Below are 27415 nucleotides of genomic sequence, written 5' to 3' on the forward strand. Positions count from 1 at the left end.
TCAGCGTCAACAGTTAGCCAAGGAATAGAAACAAATGATAATGAGATGCTAGTCTCATTAATTAGATTATAAAAGTAATTCTTAGTCTATTCACACAGGCTCAAGTTCAAGGTCACTCATACTGGCAGCAGGCAGTGCTACAGGGCTCAGTGCAGCAATCTTCACCCAGCAGCATCTCAAATGGGCCCACCGCAAGGCCCTCTCTCCTGTCCACCATTACTGCCAACTCCAACCAACCTACAGAGGATAAATTTAACAACCCAGAAAATCACATTGAAAAAAAGTTTATTTAAAAAAGTTCTAGCAGCAAGAACAGTAACAAAACAAAAGGAGAGACTGACAAACAAAACAAGGAGGCTGTGTCCCCTGGGACTGTCTCCATCCTTCAATCAAGTTCTTTATATCGAGCAAACATGACTCTTCGCACAGCGTCTCGGTAAGTCTCGTTGGACTGTCTCTTGCTGGTTCTTCCAGGCGCCCCCACCCCGGGCCCCCTCATCCGGCCTTCAGTCTGAAAAAAAAGGCAAACCATGAGGCGGGCTCTCGGAAGGAAATTAGCTTCTGGGCTGGTCTTTGACTATAAAAGTTTCGGAACCAGTACGGATCAGGACACAGAATTTTTAGGTGTTTAATAAACAAGCACCCAAGACGAATAAGGTGGGTGGTGAAGCCACCATTTCAGGACACAGAATTCAACACCAGAACTAGGAGACGCTAACCTGTTGGCAGTTCCAGAGGGGGACTAAGCCTACACAATATGGGCAATGTTTCCTCCCTCTTCTCGCCTTCTTTGTTTTTCCTGAAATCTGAGGGGCCAAGTCTTTCCTGGGAAACCAGGACTAACTTCATGCTCCTCAAAGACAGGACAGCATGCCCGGCCCGTGTGGCTTAGCGGTTGAGCGTCGACCCATGAACCAGAAGGTTATGGGTCACGGGTTTAATTCCTGGTCAGGGCACATGCACGGGATGTCGGCTCGATCTCCAGCAGGAGGTGTGCGGGAGGCAGCCAGTTGATGATGTTTTTCTCTCATGGATGTTTCTCTCTATCCCTCTCCCTTCCTCCTCTCTCTCTAAAAATCAATAAAAACATGTTAAATGCCTTTCTACCTTTTGTTGCTAGTTCCCACGTTTTTACCAAACGATTCTTCAGTCTCAAACTGCCTGATTCCCACAAGGCCTCACCTCTGACTCTGTGTAAGAATAAGATGAGCCCTATTCTAATTTCTCTCTCCTGGTCCCACCACCAGGCAAACTGCCAAGGGCAGGCATGTAGTCAAAACCCAGTAATCAAGACCGAGGGGCTCCTCAGCTCAGATCCTTCGCCAGCAGCGGAGAGAGCCCAGCTCAAAGGCAGGGCCAAGCTCTGGGCCACAGAGAGAGAAAGTTAAGTATGTTCCAGGTTCATGCCCCCCAACAAGATGGAAACCATGTCACCTCTTCCGCCGAAGCCAATCCAGGGTGGCCATGTCCGGGCCCCTTCCTCCAACCAGCAGCCTGTTGAGCACAGCCTCCCCTGCTGCTGTTGTCAACATCTTCTTTATCAACAGGTTTCCGGTCACTGCAAAGGAAGCAGACATTCTTAAACACCTCCCTTCCCAAGGGACTTGCTTGTGGGGACACGGAGATGACCAAGACCTGACCCTGTTCACAGGGAAGGACGAGGAGAATGTCAACGGATGCTTCTGGCGCAGAGCACCCAGCCTGGGCGTGCAGCAGGAGCTCTGTGCCACTGAGCTGCAGCACAGGGAACACACACTGGGAAGGGGCGTCACCGGAAATGACAGGTCCCACGAGGGGGCACCTGCCTGGGTCTGACAAACGAGGAGCGGGGAGCCAGAAGAAAGGCGCAGTGAGAGAGCGAACACGACTGCCCCGGAGAGGGGGGCAGGGCTGGCAAACGGCTGCTCGGGCCGGACTGCAAATGACCACTGGACATCTCGCTCCATCAGGCCTCTGGACTTCACTCCTCGGGCAAAGAAACCCCCTGACAACCAGGCCTCCCTCCAGGCAATGTCACCTCCACACAGAGGAGGTCGAGGAGCCTCCGGCATACAACGGTCATGGTGCGGCGGGGAAAGGATGGACGAGGACTGCGAGCAAAGGAGCGATGGAGGAGTCCGGTTTGGAGGTGAGCTAGAAAGGGCCCAGGCTTTACCAGGAACGTGACCACTAGCACCAGGGGATAAGGAGGAAGACTGGGCCAGACCAGGGAGACCATGATGCAGTGGCGTCATTACTCTGAACAGGAGCACAGCAAGTTCTCCATACCCTGAGGACTGAGTATGTGGACCACAACGCTGAGTAACAGTTCAGTGTGAGCAGCCGAGGGTGTCGGAGAGGACATGCCCAGGAGGTAAATAAAAACAGTGACTCGGCACAGGAACAGAACTGATTCAGGGTGGAGTTACAGGACTTGTTAGCTGGTTAGTGGCGGCTGTGGCTTTGGGTGCCTTGGACAGTGCAGGTCAAGAGGGTACGGCACTGAGGGCAGAGTCCTGGACAATAATCACCCAGAAAGGGGATGAGTAGGAAAGAAGACGAAGGAGGAGAGCCAGTGGAAAGTGGTGCGAAGGGCAAGGGAAGAGAGAGGTCTCCTTCCTGCACCTTTGTCCTTGCCCGAGTTCAAATGGCAGAGAGCGACCCAATGGGATGTGCCCGCCCCCACGTGTGTCACAATGAAGGTTCCCCAGAGAAAAAGTCTGAGTGCGACCCATTTATCGGGCCCAGGGCTGACGTGGGGAGAAAGGGTTCCCAACCATGGCCATGCCAGCACTGGCTTTGGCCGCGAAGCAGCCAGCCCGTCTTCCAAGCAAACACGTCCTCCCTATGAAGACAGGGGGCCAGAGGCTGGGTGAGGCTCACGCTCAAGGAGCTGAGGCAGCCCCGCTGCCTGGGGCAGAAAGCAGCAGCACAGCTGGAGGAGGGGGTGGCTCCCCGTTAGGTCTTGAGACCGAGGCTGAGTCCAGAGCTCCTGGCTTACCTGTCAGTCTCTCTGGAGTATTTAATTCGTTTTCTTTCTGGAGAGTCAAAAGATTGAAGCTTTTCTCTGCGATCATTTCCTCTTTCTTTAAACTTCCCCTGTTGGAAAGCAGAAGAACAGAGCTGAGGGGCAGAGAAGTGCGGAAGCCTCATTTTATTCTTGATTATTTCTCTGAATGTGAAGGGAGTTCATCTGGCGGCCAACCCCTGGCATCTCTCGTTCCTCCACACGCTGCCTGAGGACGCAGCAGCTGCTGGGGCAGCCAGGGCGGAACAGGGTGTGTTCCATCGGCTGCTTTTCCCATCCGAGGAGGAGGGGCCTCCCGGCATCACGAGGTCTGCCCTGGGCTGGGGCAGCTCCAGGCTGGGGCCTGAGGCTGGCGAACTGTGTGGTCCAGGTGGCAGGTCCATTTGGCTGCCACAGGAAGCTACCTCCTCTAGCAGCTGCAGCAGGAAAAGGTGTTACCCCAGCAGCCCTGGCCAACACTCCTGCACTGATTTCAAGAGGACAGTGAAATGCTCTTTATGTGATCTACTCAGAAACCCTTTAAAAATACATCACCTTTATTAACATGTGCTTTATACACAATAAAATCCACCTGTTCCAATGCAGATGAGCTGAGAACCGTTAGAGCATCCTTTAGGGCCTCCTGTTCACCGTCTTCAGCACAGCCCAGGAATTCCACACCAGACAGCACAGCCAAGGCCGTAACGGTCCCCTGCGCTTACCTCCCGTTCTCTCCTCTCCAGGTAGGCGAGCTCCTGCTCCGACTGCTTTATCTTCCGGTGGATTTCCAGGTTTTGCTGAGAAGAGAAGGCGCTCTGAGTGCAGGTCTAGAACGAGCGGTCCAGAAACGCCTCCTGGCCTTTCCCCGCAGCTGCTTCCGGACTGCGGCTCCTCTCATGACCAGTCCCCTAAGTGGCCACGATACCCTGCCAGCACCCATCCCTGACTGGTCTCCTTAGGCTCAGCGACGGGAAGCCCAGCTCTAACGCTGCCTGTCACACAGGTTAGTCATGTGGGTGGCACAAGAGGGACTTCACTCTACTTCTAAGATGTAAAAGACACCACTCTGGTTTGTATCTCTTCACCTAAGATACAAACTATGGGAGGGGAATCTGAGCACACCAGGAAGAAAACCAAATGCCCACATGCTCTGCCTACTGCCCCCCAGCATCCAACACTATTCACTTTCAAGCCCCCGGAGAAACAGTAAAAGGAAGCCCAAGGCCTTCAAGGCAGACAGACTGCTCCGAGAGTCCCTCCTCCTCGAGGGCCCCACACTGAAGCGGCTCCCTCCACAACGCCCTCAGGCACATGGAAGAGAAGAAACTAGAAGGGGTTCTCTGTGCGGGTCTCTCCAAGGGAAGGGAGTGCTAGCCTACCTTCTCCTGCCCAGGGCCAGCTCCATCTGTGGGTTACCAGACGGCTAGCTTCTCTCTCCTGACAACTACCTTCTGTCCCTTTAGCCGTTTAGTATTTTCATCAGAAAGTTGAAATTTAAATGTCAGTCTGATGTCTCAGAATTTGAAAAGGTTGCAGGGAGTCGGGAGGAAGTCAGTGGCAGGGACTGTCGGAGGGGTGTCCCAGAACCCCGGGGGCCTGTTCCCGAAAGCGGAGCTGCTCGGCTTCCAGCCACGTGAGACCTGGTTTGTGTGGAGTCTCATCCAGCCCCTTCACCCGCTGCCGAAGGCTCCACAGCACGAGTCCACTATGGGCTTTATCTGCCCAGAATCTGGCTCCCGGTCAGGACAGGTAAACGGGAAGGCTGCAGACGAGGCCCGATACTTGTCCATTAACGCAGCATGGCTCCCAGCAGCACCTCCCCACAGGGAGAGATGGCAGGGTGTGACCCCGGGGGGACTGCACCCTGAGAGGCAGGCGCAACCAGGAGAAGCCTCCAAGCATAAAGCAGAGGAGGGGCTTGTCTGAGGCCAACTGCTAGGCTAGCCACAGAGCTCAGGTGAGAGCCCAGCTTCCCACTCCACAGCCGCCTCCTGCCTTTAGCACAGGCTCCGCGCGTGGCGCCCCCGTCCCAGCCACGCTGCTCGCCTTGGGTCTGAAGTTTTCTGAAGGTGGCACAGCTTCATCCAAAGCAGCTCATGGGAAAGGGAGCAGCTTATTCTGGAAGGGGCCCGATTTAGCCATGGGAGCGGAGAGGAGGCAGCTGAGGAAGGGTGGCAGCGCTTTTTCAGTGCCCGAAATGCTCGGCGATGGCAAACGTTACCGTGTGGAAGGCCAGGGTGTCCCTCCCCCCCCCCCAATACCTTGTGCAGGTCTGAGAGCTGCTGGTGCTTGATCAGAACGTCTTTATTTGGAAACTGCCTTCGGCAGAGCAGACAGGCCAGCTTATTCCAGTCGGTGAGTTTGTCTTCTTCGTTCTCCTTCTTGCTCAGCTCCTCCTGCTGCTGGGGCTGCGCTGTGCGGGGCTGCGGAGGGGGCTGCTCCTCCTCCTCCTCCTCCTCATAGTCACTGTCTCCTCCGTATTCACCCAGGAGGCCGATCAGTGGGTTAACCACCTTGGGCTGGAAGGAGGGGGCCAGGGATTAACACCAACCTTAACTTATATTTTGGGCCCGTTTTTCTGGATATTCTGATCTGGGCATCTCATTTCTTCTTTTAGTTTGAATAGTGAACTGGGTTCAGTATACGCCCACTGGCCATACTGCTCATTTCCCAGATGGAGGCAACACGGTTCGAGCGTGACTGTTCTCCGTGCTGACTGGGACAGACACACACAGGGACCCTCGCAACAAAGCGGCGAAGAGAAGGCAGAGGGAGGAGAGCTGAAGTCGAACACAGAGAACAGTCACAACCTGACAAGTTTCAGAGGAAGAGACACAAGCACCTGCCAGCACTGTGACCCGGAGAGGAGGGAGGCTAAGGCTGCAGCACCCCTAGGGGTTAGGAGGCGGCTGAAAGCCATGGAGGACAGCCCTCGGGGAGAGCTATGGCTTCTCAGCAAGGGAACCACATAGGGGTTAGGACAGCTGTGCTACAATGAACTGAGTTAAAAATGGGGAACGGGCAGGGCACCTACCAGTAGCTCACAGGAAACTGTTAGGTAATAAGGTAAGGTCACTGGCCTATGATCAATCAAAAGTAAAAACTAAAGCAGGTTACTACTGTTCTGGAGAGAGAGAGAGGGGAAAGGAGGGAAGAGAAGCATCAATTTGTTGTTCCACTTATACATTCACTGGTTGATTCTTTTTTTTTTTTAATATATTTTTTTTATATATTCCTCTCTGGTCTCAGAGAGGAAGGGAGAGGGAGAGATAGAAACATCAATGATGAGCGAGAATCACTGACTTGCTGCCTCCTGCACGCTCCCTACTGGGGATCCAGCCTGTAACCAAGGTATGTGCCCTGACCAGGAATCGAACACTGACCTCCTGGTTTATAGGTCGATGTTCAACCACTGAGCCATGCAGGCCGGGCTCATTGGTTGATTCTTGTATGTGCCCTAACTGGGACAGAACCTGCACCCTGGCACACTGGGACAATGCTCTAACCAACTGAGCTACCCAGCCAGGGGACCAGACTATCACACTAAGGCAGTGCTTCTCAACCTTGGCTGCACGTTAGAATCACCTGGGAAGCTTTTTAAAATCCTGATTTCTGGGCCTCATCCTCCGGAAATTCTGTTTCCTTGTTATGGGGTGGGGCCACAACATTAGTAACAAAGAAACAGAATTCCCGGAGGATGAGGCCCAGAAACCAGGATTTTAAAAAGATTCCCAGGTGATTCTAACGTGCAGCCAAGGTTGAGAACCACTGCACTAAGGCATCTAAAAAATAGATACCAATGTTAGCCACTGTTCATTTTGGCCAGGCAAGCAAACTACAAAAATGACCAAACATCCACGCCACACATTCTTATGCAGCACCAACGGACAGGCAACACCAGGCCAGAGCAATGGGTTTCGATCATTTAGAAGGGAAGAATTAGCACGCCCAAGATTGTAACTGAAAAAGGGCCAGGCAGGCCCCGCTCTGGGGAATGGAGCAGAGGAGAAGGAGCGAGGACAGAAAACGGCCTCTGCTTCTCCAGTTAAAGCGTGACTAGCAGTCTGCCCACTCACACCTGCTGGGAGACAGCGCTAAAGATCAACGTCCAAGGGAGCCCGCCCCTGACCCTCCTTTCCCGTTGGGAGCCAGCCCAGCCTTACTGGGGGAGGGCTCTCCTCCTTCTTCACTGTGGGAGGCAGGGGCTTCTTAAAGACATCCTCTGGGGGGACTGTCTCCTCACTGGCATCTTCCTGAAACTGATAAAATCCAAGGTAATTCTCATAAAAGTTAGGTTAAGAGTTATGATTTCAAAAGAAAACATACACACACTTAGTATGTTATTGAGTGATTACTGTATGTCAGGAACTTCAGGGAATAATTTAAAAGGAGACATGAAATGCTAAGTGCTGTACATGATGACACGGTAAGATCAGAAAGAAGAGACAAACCATGCCAAAATGACGAAGAAGATAAGGGTGCACTTTCCTGTGAATTTCTGCTACATAGGCATGAAAATAATAGTTTAAAATGCTACCCCGCTGCAGTGACACTACAGCGCTGTGTAGAGTCAACACTGAAGAGCGAAGGCAGGAAGCGAAACTGGATGGAGGAGCTGGGGTTTGAGCTGAGGCCCTATTTCACCCCCGGCTTCTGCGCTTTTAAGAGAGAGAAAGACCCCACCTGCTCTCTGAGCAACTCCACCCTCCGACCCGAGCATCCTCTGCAGAGACCCCTCTGTAAGTCTCGCGGAAAAGAGGGCAGATCGCAAGTCCTCTCACCCTCGGCCCGCCGCGGTCCCTCTTCTCCTTGCCGTCCCTTTTGGACGGCTCCTTCTTGCCACCCGACTTGCCCTGACTGGCTGGCTTCCTCTCCTTGCTCTCTTCTTCCTCAGGTGACCCAGGGTCCTGGGGCACATAGACTTCTTGCTGTAATACAGTTGGAACAGGTAAGTCTACAGGATATTTCACCTTCCCAGTAGTTTCAGCTCTTAGGAGCAGTTCCTTTCTGGGGGAAAGAACAGTTCTCTCACTCCCAAGTCTAAGAAGAGACACATCAAAACAAGGTGAAAACCCACTGCAGGCAGAGGACACATCCAGGCGACGCACTGTCCCTTCTCCTAAGAGCAGCACCGCTCTAACCTGGAATGCCGAAAGGCGCTGACTTTCCACACAGGCAGCAGTTACCATAAAGGTCGTCATCTTTACAATCTACCTGGACAAGTAAATGCCACTCAACGGAAGCCCTGGACTCTTAAATCACTGACAGAGTGAACAAAGCCCAAAACTCACCTGGGTGTTGGGGTCGTAATAAGTTCCCGCCAAGGGGTCATAATAGTAGCCAGTGGCCGAGTCATATATGTAGCAGTCCGATGATGCTAGAGGGAATAAAACCAGGCAATGGCAGTCCCCCAATGACTAACCAGCAATGAGGCTGGCCAACCTACAGAGCAGGACCTGCAGGTGGTGCTCTCTCTGAATGAGCAGCCCTCTGGCCAACTTTGGAGCACAAGATTTTAATGGTTGTCCAGCCCAAAACACACACAACAGGAATAAAAGAAAGGGCACTCACACTGCTGTCCTTGTCGATTTGAATCTGAAGACCAGTCGGAATTTCTGCCACCGCCCCTCCTATCTCGGAAATATTTCTTGCCCTATCACAGAAAGGCAAGTTAAAAGAGTGGCACTTCCGATAGCCATTAACCCTTAAGTCACCACTGGAGAGACTCGCAGCCACTCTTTCAGTCGCCTGAGAATCGTAACAGAGCACTCACTCCCCAACTGCGGAAGCCTACCTGATAGTAGTGGTCAGAATGGTCCCCAGAATCATTTCTGCAACAAACAACACAACATGTCATGCGCCTGCCACCAAAGGTCACCTGAGAAGTGCCCGACCCTACAGGCCAAAGACACGCTCTTCCCTTGCAGGGAAGGAACCACCCGCCACAGCAAGCGGTTCTGTGGTGCAGACTCCGGAGGGTGGGGCAGAGGGGCGTCTACAGAGCCTCTGATGGAGCGAAACAGCAACTGAGCTGAGGGTGCAGGAGCCAGATGTGTCCATCCCTGTAAGCCGCCTCTCTGATGTAGTTACCATTCCTGGACCACGATGAGGGAAGGAGTAAAGAGGAAGGCGAGTCCCCAGGGCTATGGGAGTGTGAACAAGGTGAGGAGTAGGACAGCATTTTTCTAGAATTCCAAGGGGCAAGGTGGTATCAAGATTGTTCTGCACATCCAAGAGTGTGGCATCATTTGGGCCCAAAGATACCAGGCAGCCACGAAGGAAAGGACTCACGTACCCAGTACTACTAAGGGGGGAAGCCTAGAGTCAGAACAAGGCCAGCTTCAGAAAAGAACACTAGGCTATCCACAAAGGAAGGCACCGTGCCTTGCTCTGTCTGTCTCTCCAGCAGGAATAGGAGCTTCCTCCCCAATCTCCAGTGGAGGCAGCAGGGGACCCAGCCACGGCTCTGCCTTACCTTCGCTTCCCAGTGGCCAGGTTCACAGCTACCATCTTCCCGTCAATACTGAACGGTGGGTCGAGGTTCTGCAGGATCTTCACTACACGAAGAGCTTCCTGGGGACCCAAAGACACGTGTGAACCCCAAGAGAGGAAAGGCATGTGCTCTGCAGGAGCCTGGCCTAGGGCTTCCCTCCTCACAGGAGAAGGTGCTGCACAGGGTGTTCTGGCCGGAACAACACGAAGGGCGCTGCAGAGACAGGCTCCTCGGAAGGACGCTGCCCAGAGAGGCCCTCCGTTTCTTTTCTTTTTTAACCAGAAAACATTTCATTGTGAGAAGCACCTTTTTCTGAGTCACACAGACTTAGGGTTTGTTCCAGAAGGGAAGACAGCATAATCAATTCAGATTTATGATTTTGCTTTTTGTTTTTTATCAGTTTCTCATCTAAATGTCAGAAATTCAAATCCTTTATTTTAGGCTGCAACTGTCCTCACATCAGATCCAGTTTACAAAGTCCCTTGTGATTTCTGAGCATGAAATCTGCGATGTACCAATGATTTTTATTACTATCTTGATGTCACTTCCATGGAAAACGCCCCACAGCTAAAAATTCACGTCACAAGAATCTACCTACAAAAGCAACACTCTGAGGACAAAGAGGGTGTCCTGTGACCACCAAGTAGAAAACCGCCTGTGGTGGGCAAAACACGGTGGAGAAATGAGAACATTCACTAAACTCCTGAAAGGCTCAGTACTCAGCTCTCCACCAGTGACTAGGCTCTCTGCGTATTCTAACCAGAAACTGGAAATGCACAAGACAAAGTGGACTGGAAAACCACTCACGATTTCCAAGTTCCACGGGGAGTCACTTCACTCCATGGACTTAAACCCAAAGGAGGGGTTTCTACAGCAGCTGTCGCTAGGCCACTGCAGGGGGAAACTCACGGCGTGGGAATCGAGGTCAATGAAGCCATAGGTGTGGCCCATGGGGCCGGTTCTGTTCTTGATGATCCGGACGTTGGCAGTGGTCAGGTGGACGTAGGGCTCCAGCACTTCCACGATCACCTCAGGGGGCGTGGACCGATAGATGCGTTTGAGCATGATGGCTGAACAAGCCACCACAAGTGGCAGAGCAGCAGAGAAAGACACAGAAAGGTTAACTCTGAAGTGCTCACAGCCTGGCTGCTTTTTGTTGTTTTTAACTGCGGATGCTACTTGCTCTCGCGAGGCTGCTTCTGTAACCAACGCTAGTCAAACCAATGCCTCCTCCGTTCCCTCACCAACACTTAGAGACCCACACTGAGGCCCTGCTGCGTGTGAACAGCAACTGGCTACTGGAGGATGAAGGCCCCTGTAACTAGCACAGCAAGCCCATCGGGCTGAGCGGCTGTGCGAGGGTGTGGGAAGGGGTGGTCCCCAGCCACACAGGCCATCCTCCCCCCACCGCAGTGTCACCAGCCCCGACAGCACTTACTTTTGCTCTCCCCATCCTGGCGCGTCTCCCCAGACCACGAATCCTTCTCTCGGTCTCTTCGGAAGCTGAGCCCTTCCCTTCGAGAGGAAGGCAGGTACCGATCTGCGTCTTTCTTTTGATGCCCCAAGCGTGGTTCTTGTCCTTCGTCCCGCTTCTTGGGCTCAGGTTCCTTATCAGTGGACCTTGGGGGCTGGCTGGGTTGTTTTTCTGACGGTGGTGGGATGGGTGTTTTCTGAAGCTGAGGGTAAGTTACTAAATCCTGTTTCACGTCTGTCACTAGGGGAACAGAAACAGAACCTCTGGTGGCAAGTTTTATCCAAAAAGCACTGCTGCTCTGATTCCTCCTCTCCGCCATCCAATACTGACCCTGGAATGCTTCCAAGTCTCAGGACGCCTACAGAAAGTCCCTGACAGATTACACACAGAGCTAATGAGACAGCACATGCAACAGTTCACAGAAGAGCCTATCCAAGTATTAAAAAATTTAATGTTAGCCCAGCCGGTGCGGCTCAGTGGTTGAGCGTCAACCTATGAACCAGGAGGTCACGGTTCCATTCCCGGTCAGGGCACCTGCTCTGGTTGTGGACTCGATCCCCAGTGGGGGACGTGCAAGAGGCAGCTGATCAATGGTTCTCTCTTCTCATTGATGTTTCTCTCCCCCCCCCCCTTCCTCTCTGAAATCAATAAAAAATATTTTAAAAAATTAATATAATGAGTATTCTATCACTTCCCATTTATATTTAATCCTTCATGAGACCCTGGACCTAACTATTATAATTAATGATAAGAACAGATTTGGTGACAAAATTACTAAAATATGACTCTTGCTAGAAGTTTGGTAGAAACGTATGTGTCTAGGAGCCTTGCTCCTGCTAGGGTTATGACACAAGGACAGCTGTCTCAAATTCTGTCCACGGCCCCCCCTCCTCTGGCGAAGCTAAGAATAGACCTAACTGCATACAGGTTGTTTATACGTAAAAACTTATAGCAGGCAAATGTCTTTCAAAATATAAATGATTCATTACAAATCTTTCTATAGGAGAATCATCTATCCAGTTAATTATGAGCACATTTTTGCAATTAATCATTCTTAGAGTGTTCACAGGAAGCCATGTGACTCAAAAGGAGACATCAAGGGGCCACACAGAGATTGATGGCAGCAACGCACCTGGTGAGCACCTGCGTTATGCTTACAGGCGCAGGCCGCCTCAGCCCTGGGCTGCGCTGTAACGATCATTCATTAGAACAGACTGAGAAAGAAGTCTTTCTTGAGAGAAAAAACTATTTTGCCTCATCTGGTCACGCCAGCAGCTAACAGCTGTGTCCTTTGCTCTTTCCCGCTGGTGGGCATGTCTAGAGCAGGCCTTCCCGAGTCTGTCACAGCACCTGCCCCACAGCCTCTCAGGAGGGAGGATCTCTGCTCAGGGCAGAGCCCAGAACGGAACTCTGCAGGCATCCTGCGTTGCAGCCGTGGAGCAGTGAGGCTGCACAGAGGCTGCTGAGTCCCGCGTGGAACTGTATTGGATGGCCATGCCTAGCTTTCCTCGAGTGGGAATGTCAGAAGGACGGCCGTGACAGTCACTGCTACAGAGCTGCTGTTTTGGGTGTCTCTGGAAGCTGCTTTAAGGGTGCCCACCTAGAGCTTTTCTGGAAAAAGTTACTTTATTTTTTTTTTTAAATATATTTTATTGATTTTTTACAGAGAGGAAGGGAGAGGGATAGAGAGTTAGAAACATCGATGAGAGAGAAACATCGATCAGCCGCCTCCTGCACATCTCCCACTGGGGATATGCCCGCAACCCAGGTACATGCCCCTGACCGGAATCGAACCCAGGACCCTTCAGTCCGTAGGCCGACACTCCATCCACTGAGCCAGACCGGCTAGGGCTGGAAAAAGTTACTTTAAAGTCAAGTGACTGAGAAGCTGATAGGTTTATTCCTCTATAAAAATAGCACACACCCTCAATCCTGATTACATCCTCTTGTTTATATTTTTACTGTCACTTCAACAAATGAATGATAATGACAACAAATTATTCCCAATAACTTCAAAGAAGTGGGGAAGGGGTCACGTGGACAAATGCCAGCAGGCTCTTTCCCAACCTGACACCCTTGAATGCGGCCTGAGCCACAATGCCGCCGGCCTCTGTTCAGCTGCCCATTTAGCCACCTCAGTCTGAGGAGCCTGCAATCCATCTCTCCCTAGTGGGACCCGGAGATTTCCATCACTAGCAGGCCACCAGAGGTTAGGAGTCACACTGCACCTTTAAGATCAGCTGACATTGCGGGATGACTACTCTATAGCCCAGGAAAAGAATACAGTGTGTCTTGCTCAGTGAGTGCACAAATAAAAACCACGGCCTCTACCCCCACTCACCTTCCCTCGGGCACTTGCAGAATGAGCATGAAGACTGGAGTCCAGCAATGCTGGCCTTACACTGCAAGAGAAAGAAGTCAGTTTGACTACAAATATTTTTAAAAACCTAATTGCATACCCAACGTATGGGAATCACTTTTGGGGCCTGGGACACATTAACTCAATTTACATGATTTCTAATGGAAAAAAAGGATTCAGTTTTCAAACAAGTGGCTCTAGAACAGACAGCCTCCTAGAATAAATTAGGTCGCTTCCAGCGGCAGGCCCGGAGCCGCTCTGGCCACAGGCAGAAGCTGGGAAACCCTGGACCGTGGATGAAGGCGACCTCCAGTTCATCGGAAATGAGCCAAAGAGCTCTGCCCTCGGCGAGGCCGCCACCAGCTGGGTCCTAGAGCCCTCCATGGAGGAGCGTGACGCCAGGTCCGTTCTTCTGGGGAGAGGAACTCTCGCCACTTACCCGTTTGCAGCACCAAAAATCCGGGCTGGGCACATACTCGAGGGTGACCTCTTTGTCATGGATCATGAGAGTTCCCTGTGGAGACAAAGACAGAAGCCATCGACATCAGCTCAGAGAAACGGAGACACAGGAAGGCACAGACAGCCTGTCCAGTCCCCAAGCTGAAACACTTTACAAGGAGTGAGCTTATTCATCCACAGATGTCATGGCTGCTTTAAGCCAAGACGTGGGCAGGTGGCAGAGCAAGCACAAGCTTCGGGCAGGGGAGTGCGAGGAGGCGGCATCCGTCTTCGGCTGTGGCTCCTGCGGGTCGGGGCGCTGTCCCCAGGCAGGCGAGGCCCCGGCTGCTCCTCCAGAGCTCAGGCGTGCACTCCACTCGCCTGCGCGCCCACAGTCCCCGCCGGTAGCTAGCTCCCTACCCACAGCGCACTCTCCCTTCTGCAGCCGGAGGCACGGGCCCTCCACTGTCTTCTTCCTTCCCGAGGCTCACTCAAAACTCCTTGGAGCGGGCGGGAGGGCTCTGAACTCCGGTGCCTGGGAACTTTCTTTGGAAACTGGCTGCATGGCAAAAGCACCAGGAGAAAGAGGCCCAGCACGGCAGACAGGAAGGAAGGGGGGAGGGGACAGCTTCACGGAGCTCCCATCCTCACATCTGGAAACTGAAGGCTGGTGGCCGTGGCCGCAGCATCACCCTGGCTTGGAGCCTACAGAGTGAACCGCCATGAGCGCTGAGAACCAGCCACTGGCCAGTCAGCACTTGGGCACAGTCTGGCACAGGACGGGGGGCGGGCTCAACAAGCCACTAGGGCTCCGTTGCCTCTGTGTAGTGGACAAGTCATGAAATCCATTTCACACCAAGATCAAAGGAGTTTTGTTTAACAACACTAACCAGCAGATACATGCGAAAGCAGAGGAGAAATCTCTGCCTAGACAGGACCCTCCCCGACACTTGAACGTGAACTAACCGAGGCGGCAACTGGAGCTAGCCCCTGCGCTGCTCATTCTCTGCCCTTTAGGGTCCTCTGTGTCTCCTGAGACAGGGCTCTGAGTTACACAAGGCTGTTCTTTGCCATTGGACCTCAGTTTCTTGCTTGGATCCATACATCTGTCATATAATGCTTTACCTCTCTGCTTTTCACACCAAAAGAGTCAAGAAAATACATAGAATAAAATTACCGTCTTGTCAAAACCAAAGGAGAACTGCCTGCCTCCCCAGGCCTGAGAATCTGGTCTCTGAGAAACTGTTCCCTGGCTTAGCCGCAGGCCGGGGACGACGATAATAAATACTTGCTAACATTTATTAGGTGTTTATTCAGAGCCAGGAATGGTTAAATATGCTATTGTATTTAATTCCCTAAATGATCCCATGAGGCAACATCATCTCCATCTTCCAGAAAAGGGAACATGTCAGAGGCAAGGCCAGCTGGGGCAAGGCAGAGCCAGGTCCACATCTGGGGTCACAGGAAGGGACCTCCTGCCCTAGTCACCAACTCCTGCTCAGATTAGGGGAGGAGCCAACCCAGGAGAAAAGTGCTGCAGGCAGGGAGGGTCAGGAGGTGGCACTGTACCCTCCCACCTAGACGCGGTGTATCGTCATTTAAACCATGGGCTCTGGGCCGGTCAGTGTGGCGCAGTGGTTAAGGGGGTCGCACACACCAGGAGGCTGTCAGTTTGGTTCAATTCCCAGTCAGGGCACATGCCCGGGTTGTGGCTCAATCCCCAATAGGGGGTGTGCAGTAGGCAGCTGATTGATGTTTCTCTCTCTCTCCCTCTCCTTTCCTCTCTTTGAAATAAAAAACAAAACAAAACAAAAAACCCAACAACGTGGACTCTGGTCATGTTCCCTAAATTTAAATCCTGCCTCCACGCCACGACCTTCAGCAAGATCCTTAGCTTCTTTGCACTAAGTTTCCTCTTCTGTAAAGTCAGGATGACAGTACCTACTTCATAAGGTGGTTATGACAATTAAGAAAATTAACATATGGCCCTGACCAGTTTGGCTCAGTGGATAGAGCAGTGATGGCGAACCTATGACATGCGTGTCAGAGGTGACACACGAACTTATTTTTTTGGTTGATTTTTCTTTGTTAAATGGCATTTAAATATATAAAATAAATATCAAAAATGTAAGTCTTTGTTTTACTATGGTTGCAAATATCCAAAAATTTCTGTATGTGACATGGCACCAGAGTTAAGTTAGGGTTTTTCAAAATGCTGACATGCAGAGCTCAAAAGGTTCACCATCACTGGGATAGAGCGTCGGCCTGCGGACTCAAGGGTCCCAGGTTTGATTCCGGTCAAGGGCATGTACCTTGGTTGCAGGCACATCCCCAGTAGGGGGTGTGCAGGAGGCGGCTGATCGATGTTTCTCTCTCATAGATGTTTCTAACTCTCTATCCCTCTCCCTTCCTCTGTAAAAAATTCAATAAAATATATTTTTAAAAAGTTAGGTGACGCCGAAACCGGTTTGGCTCAGTGGATAGAGCGTCGGCCTGCGTACTGAAGGGTCCCAGGTTCGATTCCGGTCAAGGGCATGTACCTGGGTTGCCTGGGTTGCGGGCACATCCCCAGTAGGAGATGTGCGGGAGGCAGCTGATTGATGTTTCTCTCTCATCGATGTTTCTAACTCTCTATCTCTCTCCCTTCCTCTCTGTAAAAAACCAATAAAATATATTTAAAAAAAAATTAGGTGACCATAAAATCGGTTAGGCAAACCTTTAAAAAAAAAAGAAAGGAAGGAAGACAATTAACATATGAATGAGCTTAGCATGGAAAACAGTGGCGGCTCAGCAATGCACTTTGACCCCTCTGTGCCAGACAAGGACAGGCACGCCGGGGAGCAAGCAGGGTCAAGCAGCCCCTCACTCCATCGCCCTGCCTCGCTTGTCAGCTAGTAATGGCTCACGGCTCCTCTCACCCTGGGAAAGACCACACTTCCCCTGGGAGGGACGCTGCACGTCAGAACCTGCATTTTTATGACAACTCAGTGTTAGCTGCCAATTGCTGGGCCGAATCTTACCATCCAGGCTCATCTCCTGGCTGTTATTAGCAGTACCTGGTACAGAAGAGGGACTAAATGCGTGTGAACAAAAGACTGAATGGCCCCAGGATCCCCGGAAAACTGGCATGCACAGTGCGCAGGAGCTCTGGAGAGAGTACCGCTGTCACAGACTACACCGCCCCCCCAGCCCATGAGACATGGGGCTGCCATTGGAACGAGTCGCCTGGTGAGTGACAGTCAATTGCAAATTCTGATTTCACCACTTGGCATCAGTGGAAGCAGGAATTTCTAAGGCAAGGAGCACTTATGCTTCTCAGGGAACAAACATGCTGCCCAGGAGCTGTGGACGAGCTTCGGTTGGAGGGAGGGACCCCCCGCCAGAGCACTCACTGACATTACCTTCACCTTATATATTATATTATAAAGGCAACGATTCTTACTAGTATTCCTCAGAGTCCCTACAACCACTGCTAAAGATAGGAAATGGCTTCAACACCGCTGTTGTTTGAATAAGAATAGACACACAACTTGTAGGAGAACAATCGGGTTCATCTCCCTCTCACTCCCCGGATGCTACTGTACACAGGCAGCCAGACACCAAGCATGGGCCTGAGATGCACTACCCCGCCCTCGCCCTCGCCCTCGCCCTGCAATGCCCTTTCTTCAGGCTTCACAGAGCAAAGATCCACCGGTACCTCCCAGGGAAGCAACCTGGGGGGGTTGGGGGGTGGTGGTGGTTAAATGGGTAGGATGATTTCATCACTTTTGGTTGCCCACTTTTGTCTATTATCTACCATCTTCACACAATGAATTTTTATTCATCATTTGAATTATTGGGTCACTTATTAAGCTACTGAAGTAAAGGTCCAGAAAGACCACGAGTCTGATGAACCAGGTGTGGCTCCTAAAGAGGCACCATGTATTTCAAAGTGAAGCCAAAGATACCTCCTTTCTCAGGAGTGTACTAGAAAGATTAGGTTTAAACAGATTAGAGCAGGTCCTCAGTGACGTCGGAGATCCGTTCCTACGGCAACGTAATGCGATTTTCGCCGTAAGTTGGAATCCACCTACATAAGCACCTACGTCACTCACATGGAGCACACACACAGCAGTAATGAAGGGAAACAGTACAAAAAATTTAAAAGAAAGGTAACAATTCCTGACCTTTACTTGTGGTAAATAATAAAAAAAAAATAAAGCACATATGTACATACGTCGAAATGACGGAACTTTTTTTTTTTTAATAAATTGGAGATGGCAACGTAACCATGAAATGACGTACATCAAGTCTGACATAACCTGAGTACTGCCTGTATAACCTGCTGAAATCTGACCAAGCCCAAAGCTCTCACCCAACAAAGTCCCACACAGGTAGGTGTTCCTAAGTACGTCTTAAGTCAGTGGTGGTGAACCTATGACACGCGTGTCAGAGGTGACACGCGAACTCGTTTTTTTGGTTGATTTTTCTTTGTTAAATGGCATTTAAATATCCTATCTAATAAAAGAGAAAAATGGTAATTGGCGTACGACGATACCCTTTTCATTGGCTAATCAGGGCTATATGCAAATTAACTGCCAACTATGATTGGCAGTTAACTGCCAACTATGACTGGCAGTTAACTGCCAACAAGATGGCGGTTAATTTGCATATGTAGGCACAATGCAGGGAGGCGAAAGAGAAAGGAGGAAGAAGCCCCCTGCCACTGACAGTGATCGGAAACCCAGGGGGGAGCTAAGAGCTGGGGGGCAGGGCAAAGGCAGCCCTGGGGCCGCCTTTGCCCTGCCCCCCAGCCATGATCGGAGAATCAGGCGCCTTTGCCGCCCTGGCCAGTGATAGCAGGAAGTAGGGGTGGAGCCAGCGATGGGAGCTGGGCACGGTCGAAGCTGGCAGTCCCGGGAGCTAGGGGTCCCTTGCCTGGGCCTAAAGCGGAGCCCACGATCGCGGGGCCGCTGCAGCTGCGGGTCCCCGCTGCCCGGGCCGGACACCTAGGCCAGAGGCATTAGGCCTGGGCAGGGGCGGAGCCTGCAACCGCGGGGAGCTGGGGGTCCCCTGCCCAGGCCTGACACCTCTGCCAGAGGCCTCAGGCCTGGTCAAGGGGCCGATCCGGTGATTGGTGATCGGAGGGTGATGAGGGTCAACTCCTCTGGCCGAGGCATCAGGCCTGGGTGGGGGGCGGAGCAAGAGATCAGAGGGAGATGGGGGTCCCCTGCCCAGGCATGATTCCTGGGTCAGAGGCCTCAGGCCTGGGTGGGGGCCAGAGCCAGTGATCAGGGGGAGATGAGGGTCCCCTGTCCAAGCCTGACACCTCTGGCAGAGGCGTCAGGCCTGGGCAAGGGGCCGATCAGGCGATCGGAGGGTGATGGGGGTCTACGCCTGAGGGCTCCCAGTATGTGAGAGGGGGCAGGCTGGGCTGAGGGACACTCCCCTCCCCACACACACCCAGTGCACGAATTTCGTGCACCGGGCCCCTAGTATAAAATAAATATCAAAAATAAAAGTCTTTGTTTTACTATGGTTGCAAATATCAAAAAATTTCTGTATGTGACACGGCACCAGAGGTAAGTTATGGTTTTTCAAAATGCTGACACGCCGAGCTCAAAAGGTTCGCCATCACTGTCTTAAGTGGTCTTCATGTGAAGCTTCAAAAAGCTAGAGATAGTCCGGCCAGTGTGGTTCAGTGGCTGGGCGTCGACCTATGTACCAGGAGGTCACAGTTCGATTCCCACAGATTGGTGTTTCTCCCTCTCCCTTCTCTCTGAATTCAATGAAAATATTAAGAAAGAAAAAAAAGGCTAGAGACAACGCCCTCCTGAAGACCAGTGTAAGCCCTTACTCTCCGCCTCAGGGACACTGTAGGGGAGCAATCTGGGTGTGAGGCTGTTGAATTCAACATCCACATTTCCATTTCCCTTTAAAAAAATTTTTTTAAATTGACTTCAGAGAGGAAGGGAGAGGGAGAAAGAGATAGAAACATCAACGATGAGAGAGAATCATGGATCGGCTGCCTCCTGCATGCTCCCTCCTGGGGATTGAGCCCACAAACCAGGCATGTGCCCTTGACCAGAATCGAACCCAGGACCCTTCAGTCTGCAGGCCGACGCTCGATCCACTGAGCCAAACCAGCCAGGGCCATTTCCTTTTTTGCTGCTGCTCTTAGAGACTTTCTAACTCCATTTTGTGACTGTCAACCTTGAGGACTTGAGTGAGAAAAGTGAGACCCCCCCCCCCCATGCTTATGCTGGCTGATAACCAAGCCAAGGATTTTTAAGGTAGTGGGAGGGCCAGGAGAAAATGGACACACCTTTCTGGCCAGGAGCTTCGCATCTTTGTTAAAGATCGCCCAACACAAGCACAGTCACAGGGGAGCTTTGTACTGAGAATGCAGCTGCTGGGGGACGTCACGGACCGTCTCGTTAATGCAGGGAGAGACAGGATCAACAAGCAGGGAAAACTTTTGCATGTGAGCCTTGTGAATACCACTCACACTGGGAAATCGGCAATCCCTCTTCTAGATTTGGGCTTCTTCCAAACACAGACGGGAGAATCGGGTTACTGGTGCAGAGAACTGGTACTGTTTATCAGAGATAGTAATCTTTACTCACAAAGCATTATGGTTTACAAAGGCATTCTTCACAAATGTCCCCTTGCTCAAGCCTCATGAGTGGGACATAGATAAAACCTCCTTCCACACGGAGAGGATGGCGGGGTACATGGAGCTGCCTGCCAAGATTACAGAGCTTGTTAGCAACACAGAGAGCACTAAGGGCAGGTTTTCTTCTCATCATATTGCTTTTTTGTTTGATTCCGTTTTTAAGCTTCCAGGGAGTCAGCCAACTCATCATACTTGCCACACCAAAATGACTTCTGATAAAAAGACACACAAGGTAAAGGCTGAAGAAATTCACAAGCAATGGACCCACAGGGAGTTTAGAGAGACCTGCTTCTTGACAGCTCTGCCACCCCCCCACCCCCGCCCCGGCCTCTCCAGGTGGTCTTCACGCTCTCCAGCACCTACACTTACTTAGGTGCTCTGCCTGAGACACAGAGGCCTGCCAGGAAGTAGCTGCTAGCAGAAGTTTCAACCATCGTGACAGAAAGAATAAAACAAGCGGAACCAAACAGCAGGTATAAAACAGAAGTGTCATTTCTCTTAGTGTAAAAGAGTAGTTTTAATATAAATCTTTTGCAAAGTAACTAAGCGCATTCTTGTTGGTGCAAAGATATGTTCGATTTCAAACATTCTGTGAGACTCACTATTCCCCAAGGCCAAATCCAAAATGAGGCGGAACAAGGAAAGGAGAAGGCGGGGAAAGCAGAGGCAGAGACCCGGGGGAAGCTCGCAAATGCTCTGTGACAACGGACTCCGACCCTCTGCTTAGGCTGGCCTCTCACCCGCAGGGTCTGCGTTGCCCTCCGAGCAGCCAGGAGACGAGGCCCTGACGGGACCGCCACTGGAAACAGAACCCACTTCAGGATCCAGTTAAGATCGACGGGCAGGAAGACAGTCTTCCCGGCTGCTACTTATCTGGAGATGTCTTTTCTTGTCCAGACGGAAACACAACAAAAACATTTTCTAAAATCTTCCTGAACACTTCTTCTCACTGCCTGACCAGTTTCTCTGTCATTTCCTAAGAAAACACACCAGCGCCTGTGGAAGCCGTGCTGTGCTCTGTGAGGGGCATGGCGGGCCTTTGTTGCCCTGAGCCCCCTAGCAGCTGAGCTGCCCCGAGCCCCCGTCTCCGACGAGCTGTGCTCCAGGACCACAATCCCCTCCAGACCAGGCCCTGGCGGACAGCGACTTGGTTATTTAAAGGCTTAAAGGCGTCTGGTGCTGAGAACACATCCCACTCACTCCACCACCGCTCCCTGCCGGTCTGTGTGTATTTAAGGTAAGATCCCAGTTCCTCCAAAAAATGTCTCTTGTCTAAATGAACACCTATCAGTGATCTGTGGTCTTGGAGATAATTTCATTAACCGAGGCCCAGACTTCGGAAAAATGGACTCGTCTGCCCAGGGACCCCTGGACTCTTCCATCCTATGAGGCACGTGAGTCAAAAACAGACACAATATACACACACAGACAAACGAGTAGGCAGGTAAGCAGTACAACAGCCAAAGTCTCTCTCCTTTGAGAAAAGGAGGCTCCACCACGGGGAGACTGACAGGCAGGTGGGGCGCGCAGCCAATTCCTTCCCACGAACACTGTACTCTACAGAAATGATTGACAAGCTCCAGCTATTACACCTAGAATCTCCAAACAACTGTAATCACTAACATGCAAATATTTTTCAAACTTTCAGTTTGTTAACTCTATATGTTTTATTTTTGTTATTATTATGTTTTTAATCCTCACCCAAGGACATGTTTCCACTGATTTTTAGAGAGAAAGGAAAGGAAAGGAGAGAGACGAGAAACATCTATGTGAGAGAGTGAGAGAGAAACATTGACCAGTTGCCTCCCGCATGTACCCTGGCCGGAAACTGAACCCACAACCTTTTGGTGCATGAATGACACTCCAACCAGCTGAGCCACTCCGGCCGGGGCAACTTTACACGTTTTAGAGCAATGTTTCATCAAATGCTTGAAAGGACCTCAGTCTAGTTAAGATTTTCCTTGTTAACAATAAATTTATTTCCCAACAAAGATCGGACCGAGCTCTTAGTGGGAGTAGGTTATACTTGAACACATCGTACTGACAATTCTCAGGATTCCCTTCAGAGCGCAGGTCCCTGTAACCGCCGCTTCATTTCGTTTTTCTCCTCTCAGTTGGTCTCAATCACACCGTCAGGGAATGGAAGTACTCATAAAGTAGAAGACAGAAACACGACGGACACTGCGTGTCCGTGCCTCAGGATTTTCTCAGTTAACCCCGAAATAACTGTGGGCTGGGCAGGGCAGAGGCTTTGAATCCCAGTTACGGGAGGCTCCCGCCACGGCAGTTAGGACCACTCTCTCCCGCATGTTTGGGCAGCTCTGTGACAGGCTCATGTTCTGAGGTGACTCCTGTTCCAGCTCCCCTGGCTCTTTTCTTCTGGAAAAAGTGGACCCTAAACTCACACACACACACACACACACACACACACACACACACACACACACACGCCTCATTATATAGGTCAGCGGTTCTCAACCTGTGGGTCGCGATCCCTTTGGTGGTCGAACGACCCTTTCACAGGGGTCGCCTAAGACCATCCTGCATATCAGATATTTACATGACGATTCATAACGGTAGCAACATGACAGTTATGAAGTAGTAACGAAAATAATGTTATGGTTGGGTCACAACATGAGGAACTGTATTTAAAGGGCCAGAAGGTTGAGAACCACTGGTCTAGGTTCTCTAAATCGAATCACTATGGCGGGAGGGAGTTCCTAAGACCAATGTGGAAAATACAAAGCTCCTTACTTTGCTGTTTATTGAATAATGGAACCAGCAGCTACTCTTCTGGCCTCACCATTGAAAAGAGATGTTATCTACTGGCTCTTTACCTACTACCTCCCACCCAAGACCCTCAGCTCTCCTAAAGGAGTCTCAATTGGCCTCACTGGTTTCAATGTCCTTGCTCGGACATTCCAGAGAATCCTGCTGACACGCTTCCTACAAAAACAGCACCCTGAAAAGATAAACAAAATACAGAGCCACCAGATCTCTGAACTCACACTGTTCAACCACCGTTTCAGGGAGGTAACCATCCATTATACTTTTTTCTTAGGCAAAAAGCTATAGAGCCAGTATCACTCTGACAGAAGCTACAAGACTAAGAACAGAAGCTTCAAGTGAGAAAAGGTCCTCATCATTTTAGGTCTACCCGTTCTCACCTGCAAACAGCACCAAAGCACCAAACTTCAACCCCTAATATAAACAGGCGGTGGACTTCACATTTGAGACCTGCTCGAGTTAACTTAGTTCATAGTGAGGAAGCAACATTCGTGAACTGTAGGCTTGTGGCAGCCCCTACAGCAGATACGATAGAGAATGAGGGATGGTCTCAGCACAGGGCAGAAACCTCTGGTAACCCCGGAGTGTGGGAGAAGGCAAAGCCAAGGTCCCTAACATCCCCTAACTAGAGTTGCTGCCAAGTCTAAAAAGGCATAGCCCACAGCTATCCAGAACCCCTCCGATAGGCCCTAGAAATCTAACACAGACTTAACCCTTAGATGCCTTTAAACACCCTCGGACCATCTAAAACACCAAAGGCATTTCTCAGCAAAGTCAGCGTAGCTCAGCGGTTGAGCATCAACCTATGAACCAGGAGGTGATTTTTTCCTTATTATGGAGGGAAAAAAATCTCCAAGGGCTATGAAGGTGGAAGATGGCATCTGTGATTCTCTCCCATCATTGATGTTTTCATCCCTCTCTCTCCCTTCCTCTCTGAAATCAATTTTTAAAAAGGCATCCCTTAGATTTGCTTGAAGGTTATCACAATAACCAAAGTGACCATATAATTAAAATTTCTTATCTCTTTATAAGAAAAACTGGGGGAAATACGCTTAAAAAGGGAGAACTTTGGGTAATGTTAGGAAGCACCTTGAGATTTCTGTTAGACAGAACAAACGACATGCCCAGGCTTTCTAAGGTAATCCCAACTTCCGGTTCCATCCTGTTGAAAGGCCATGTGCCGGGCAGCGCAGACCAATTGAGGCTGCCGAAGACAGTCAGCATTGCCATACACCACTGGCTTCTCTCACAAAGATTTCAAGTCAATGTACTAAGACTGTTTCTTCTTGTGGGAAGACTTAGAGTTTCATAGATTTTAAAATGCCTTGACCTTTTCCCCTACCACCTCCTCATCCCTCAAAATCACTAGCCAGAACAGAATATGTATTCTTTTTTTAATTTATTTATTATCAATTTAGGGCGAGAGAGAGAAACATCGATATGAGAGAAACATCAATCGGCTGCCTCCTGCACACCCCGCACTGGGGATGGAGCCTGCAACCCAGGCATGTGCCCTGACTGAGAACTGAACCAGTGACCTCTTGGTGCATGGCACAATGCTCAATCTACTGAGCCACACCAGCCAGGCAGGATATGTATTCTTTATTCAACAACAAATATGTTTCCTCAGCTGAGTAGGCATGGGGATGATATTTTAAAGCATGAGGACAATAAACAGGCACACTTTTAAAGAAAGAAGCACATATCTCTATCTGAAATTCTTATCAGGAAACGTACAGAATGGAAAGAGTTCTTTAATATTGTCAGAAGTGAAGAGAAACAAAACGAGTGAGGCATTATGCTGAGAAGGCCAGTGTGCTGACAGTTCACCAACAGTTTAGGCATAAGGTGCACTATGAGCTGCATGTACAATAGACAAAGCCGGATGTGACCCAGAGAGGAGAAAATGACAAACCACACTTAAGTGAGAGTCCAGAAATAAGTAAGATCCAGATATATTCTTGCTAAGAGATACCTGGCAGAAATGCTGATGCTTTTATTCTTTCTGTCCTTTTAAAAAATATATTTTTATTGATTTCAGAGAGGAAGGGAGAGAGAGAGAGAGAGACATCAATGAGAGAGAATCATTGATCGGCTGCCTCATGCACGCCACCTACTGGGGATCAAGCCCACAACCCGGGCATGTGCCCTGATGTGGAATTGAACCATGATCTCCTGGTGCATAGGTCAACGCTCAACCATTGAGCCACACCAGCCGGGCAGGAGGTATTCTTAAAGGGAAGGCCAAGTCCATTTTCATCCCTTCTTCTGTCCCATTGGTTGGCAAGTCAAAGTGATGGCTGACACTCCAGCAGCCATCCTGGACAGTAAGGCAGAAGTCACATGTTGAGGACTGAACGGGCCTGGGCTCCTGATGTTCATGGCACCACTGTAAGAAAGCCTGGATGACTTAGACCTTGCTCATTAGAAAGGAATAAACTAATGTACGCCACAATTCTTTTTAGTGTTCTGTCACTCACAGCCGATTCTAATCCTAACTGATATAGAAGAGTTCTTTCCAGTGCCATTTTAGTTTGGTTACATTCTTATAGCTCTCCCATGTCTTCAAATTCAAGACTAAATGCAAGCCCCTGGACAACCTACCTGCACTTTCCAAATTATTCCTTTCACTACTTCCCAGGGTATGAGGACAAGAATCAGACAGGAAATTTGGAAGAAACAACATGTGGCCATCTCTGTCAGAACAGAAACAGTAAACAGTATCACTATCTGCTATAGAAGATTATAGAAGTACTGGCTCCCTGGCATATGTTGTCAGTTTGGCTCAAAGAAACTTATACACATTTTTAAAAATTATACAAGTACTAGTACCAGAATTTGGAAAGCTGAGAGACTGTTCAGGTTGGGAGGATTAGAGCCTTCTTTATTATGAAGAAAAATAAAACCCCTAAGGGCTATGAAGATGGAAGATAGCATCAGAAACACTTTATTCAACAGTTACTGATCCAGTTGACAAGTATTTATTTAGCGCATCCTCTGCTGCAGGTCCAGCTCTACACCATGTGGGTAGCGAAGGGAAAAAAGAACCAGTCCCTGTCCTCAGGGGCCTTTCCAAGTAGCAATGCCTGGCTTTACCTGGCGACAGCTGCTTTAATGGGCATGATCTTTGCTAGTCATTTGCCCAGACACTTGGTCCGGTCCAGCTATTTACTCGGGGCTCCAACACTACCTAGAAACGACAGAAGCAAAGTGATCCTGTAGCTGCTCCCGCTCCTGTGCCCAGTTCCTGGGCACTTGAGTTTAAAGGTGTAGGGTAAGGTTCTTGGCTGTTCTTTGACCCGACTCCTAAGTGTTGTGACTCCAATGCGGGTTTAGCGGGTTCCTGTGCCCTGGAAGGTGCCAGCTCAGAGCATGCCTGTGCTGGTTCCTAGCAGGGGTCTAAGCTCAGGAACCTCTTTCAGGGCGGAGAACATTAGTTTGGGGGCCTTGCTCAGGAAAACGCTCCTTGGGGCTCTTCTGAGTGCTTGGGATGAAGGGGCCCCAGTATCAGGTGTTAGAGGCAGGAACAATACATGTGCCATAAGGGTGGACTCTGAGAACCTGTAAGGCCAGGAAAGAAAAAACTAGCTGCTCAAGAGTCAGCTGCTGCCGAAACCGGTTTGGCTCAGTGGATAGAGCGTCGGCCTGCGGACTGAAGGGCCCCAGGTTCGATTCTGGTCAAGGGCATGTACCTTGGTTGCAGGCACATCCCCAGTAGGAGATGTGCAGGAGGCGGCTGATCGATATTTCTCTCTCATCGATGTTTCTAACTCTCTATTCCTCTCCCTTCCTCTCTGTAAAAATATCAATAAAATATATTAAAAAAAAAAAAAAAAGAGTCAGCTGCAAATCCCGGCTGTGCTCCAAACCCAAACAACAAAGACTGACCTCGTCCAGGGTAGCAGTGTCCTGAGGCATCTGGTGAAACACACCCCACAGCTGAGGGAGAATTCAAAATGGCTACGTGAATGCCCTAAGCAGCCAGGCAGAATGGAACCTGGCCACTGGATCTGTGCGTATTCAAATAGGGTCTAACAGGCTGTCCATTTGCAGAAAGCACACAAAAAACCGAAAGCTTCAGCATTTTCACTTTTAGATATTGACCCAAGACAACTGAAATATACATCTACACTAGCGGTTCTCAACCTGTGGGTCGAGACCCCTTTGGGGGTCAAATGACCCTTTCACAGGGGTCGCCTAAGACCATTGGAAAACACATATAA

General features: G+C 50.3%; 1 protein-coding gene across 4 annotated transcripts in view; it reads right to left on the bottom strand.

The window, feature by feature from the left end:
- Positions 1-268: 268 nt before the first annotated feature.
- RBM6 (RNA binding motif protein 6) overlaps positions 269-27415 on the bottom strand; it is a 72364-nt gene continuing 45217 nt past the window's right edge. For all 4 annotated transcript variants that reach the window (XM_059664700.1, XM_059664703.1, XM_059664702.1 and 1 more), the window contains 15 exons: positions 13752-13826; positions 13295-13355; positions 10918-11193; positions 10389-10549; positions 9462-9559; positions 8781-8817; positions 8558-8639; positions 8278-8363; positions 7768-7914; positions 7150-7245; positions 5248-5505; positions 3709-3783; positions 2981-3078; positions 1435-1558; positions 269-511 (listed from right to left, as the gene is read on the bottom strand). In XM_059664700.1, coding sequence (XP_059520683.1) covers positions 386-511; positions 1435-1558; positions 2981-3078; positions 3709-3783; positions 5248-5505; positions 7150-7245; positions 7768-7914; positions 8278-8363; positions 8558-8639; positions 8781-8817; positions 9462-9559; positions 10389-10549; positions 10918-11193; positions 13295-13355; positions 13752-13826 — 1800 coding nt within the window. In that variant the 3' untranslated portion in view covers positions 269-385. The remainder of the gene's footprint in view (positions 512-1434; positions 1559-2980; positions 3079-3708; positions 3784-5247; positions 5506-7149; positions 7246-7767; positions 7915-8277; positions 8364-8557; positions 8640-8780; positions 8818-9461; positions 9560-10388; positions 10550-10917; positions 11194-13294; positions 13356-13751; positions 13827-27415) is intronic.

This window comes from Myotis daubentonii, chromosome 14 (genome assembly GCF_963259705.1).
Source record: "Myotis daubentonii chromosome 14, mMyoDau2.1, whole genome shotgun sequence".
Taxonomy (NCBI): domain Eukaryota; kingdom Metazoa; phylum Chordata; class Mammalia; order Chiroptera; family Vespertilionidae; genus Myotis; species Myotis daubentonii.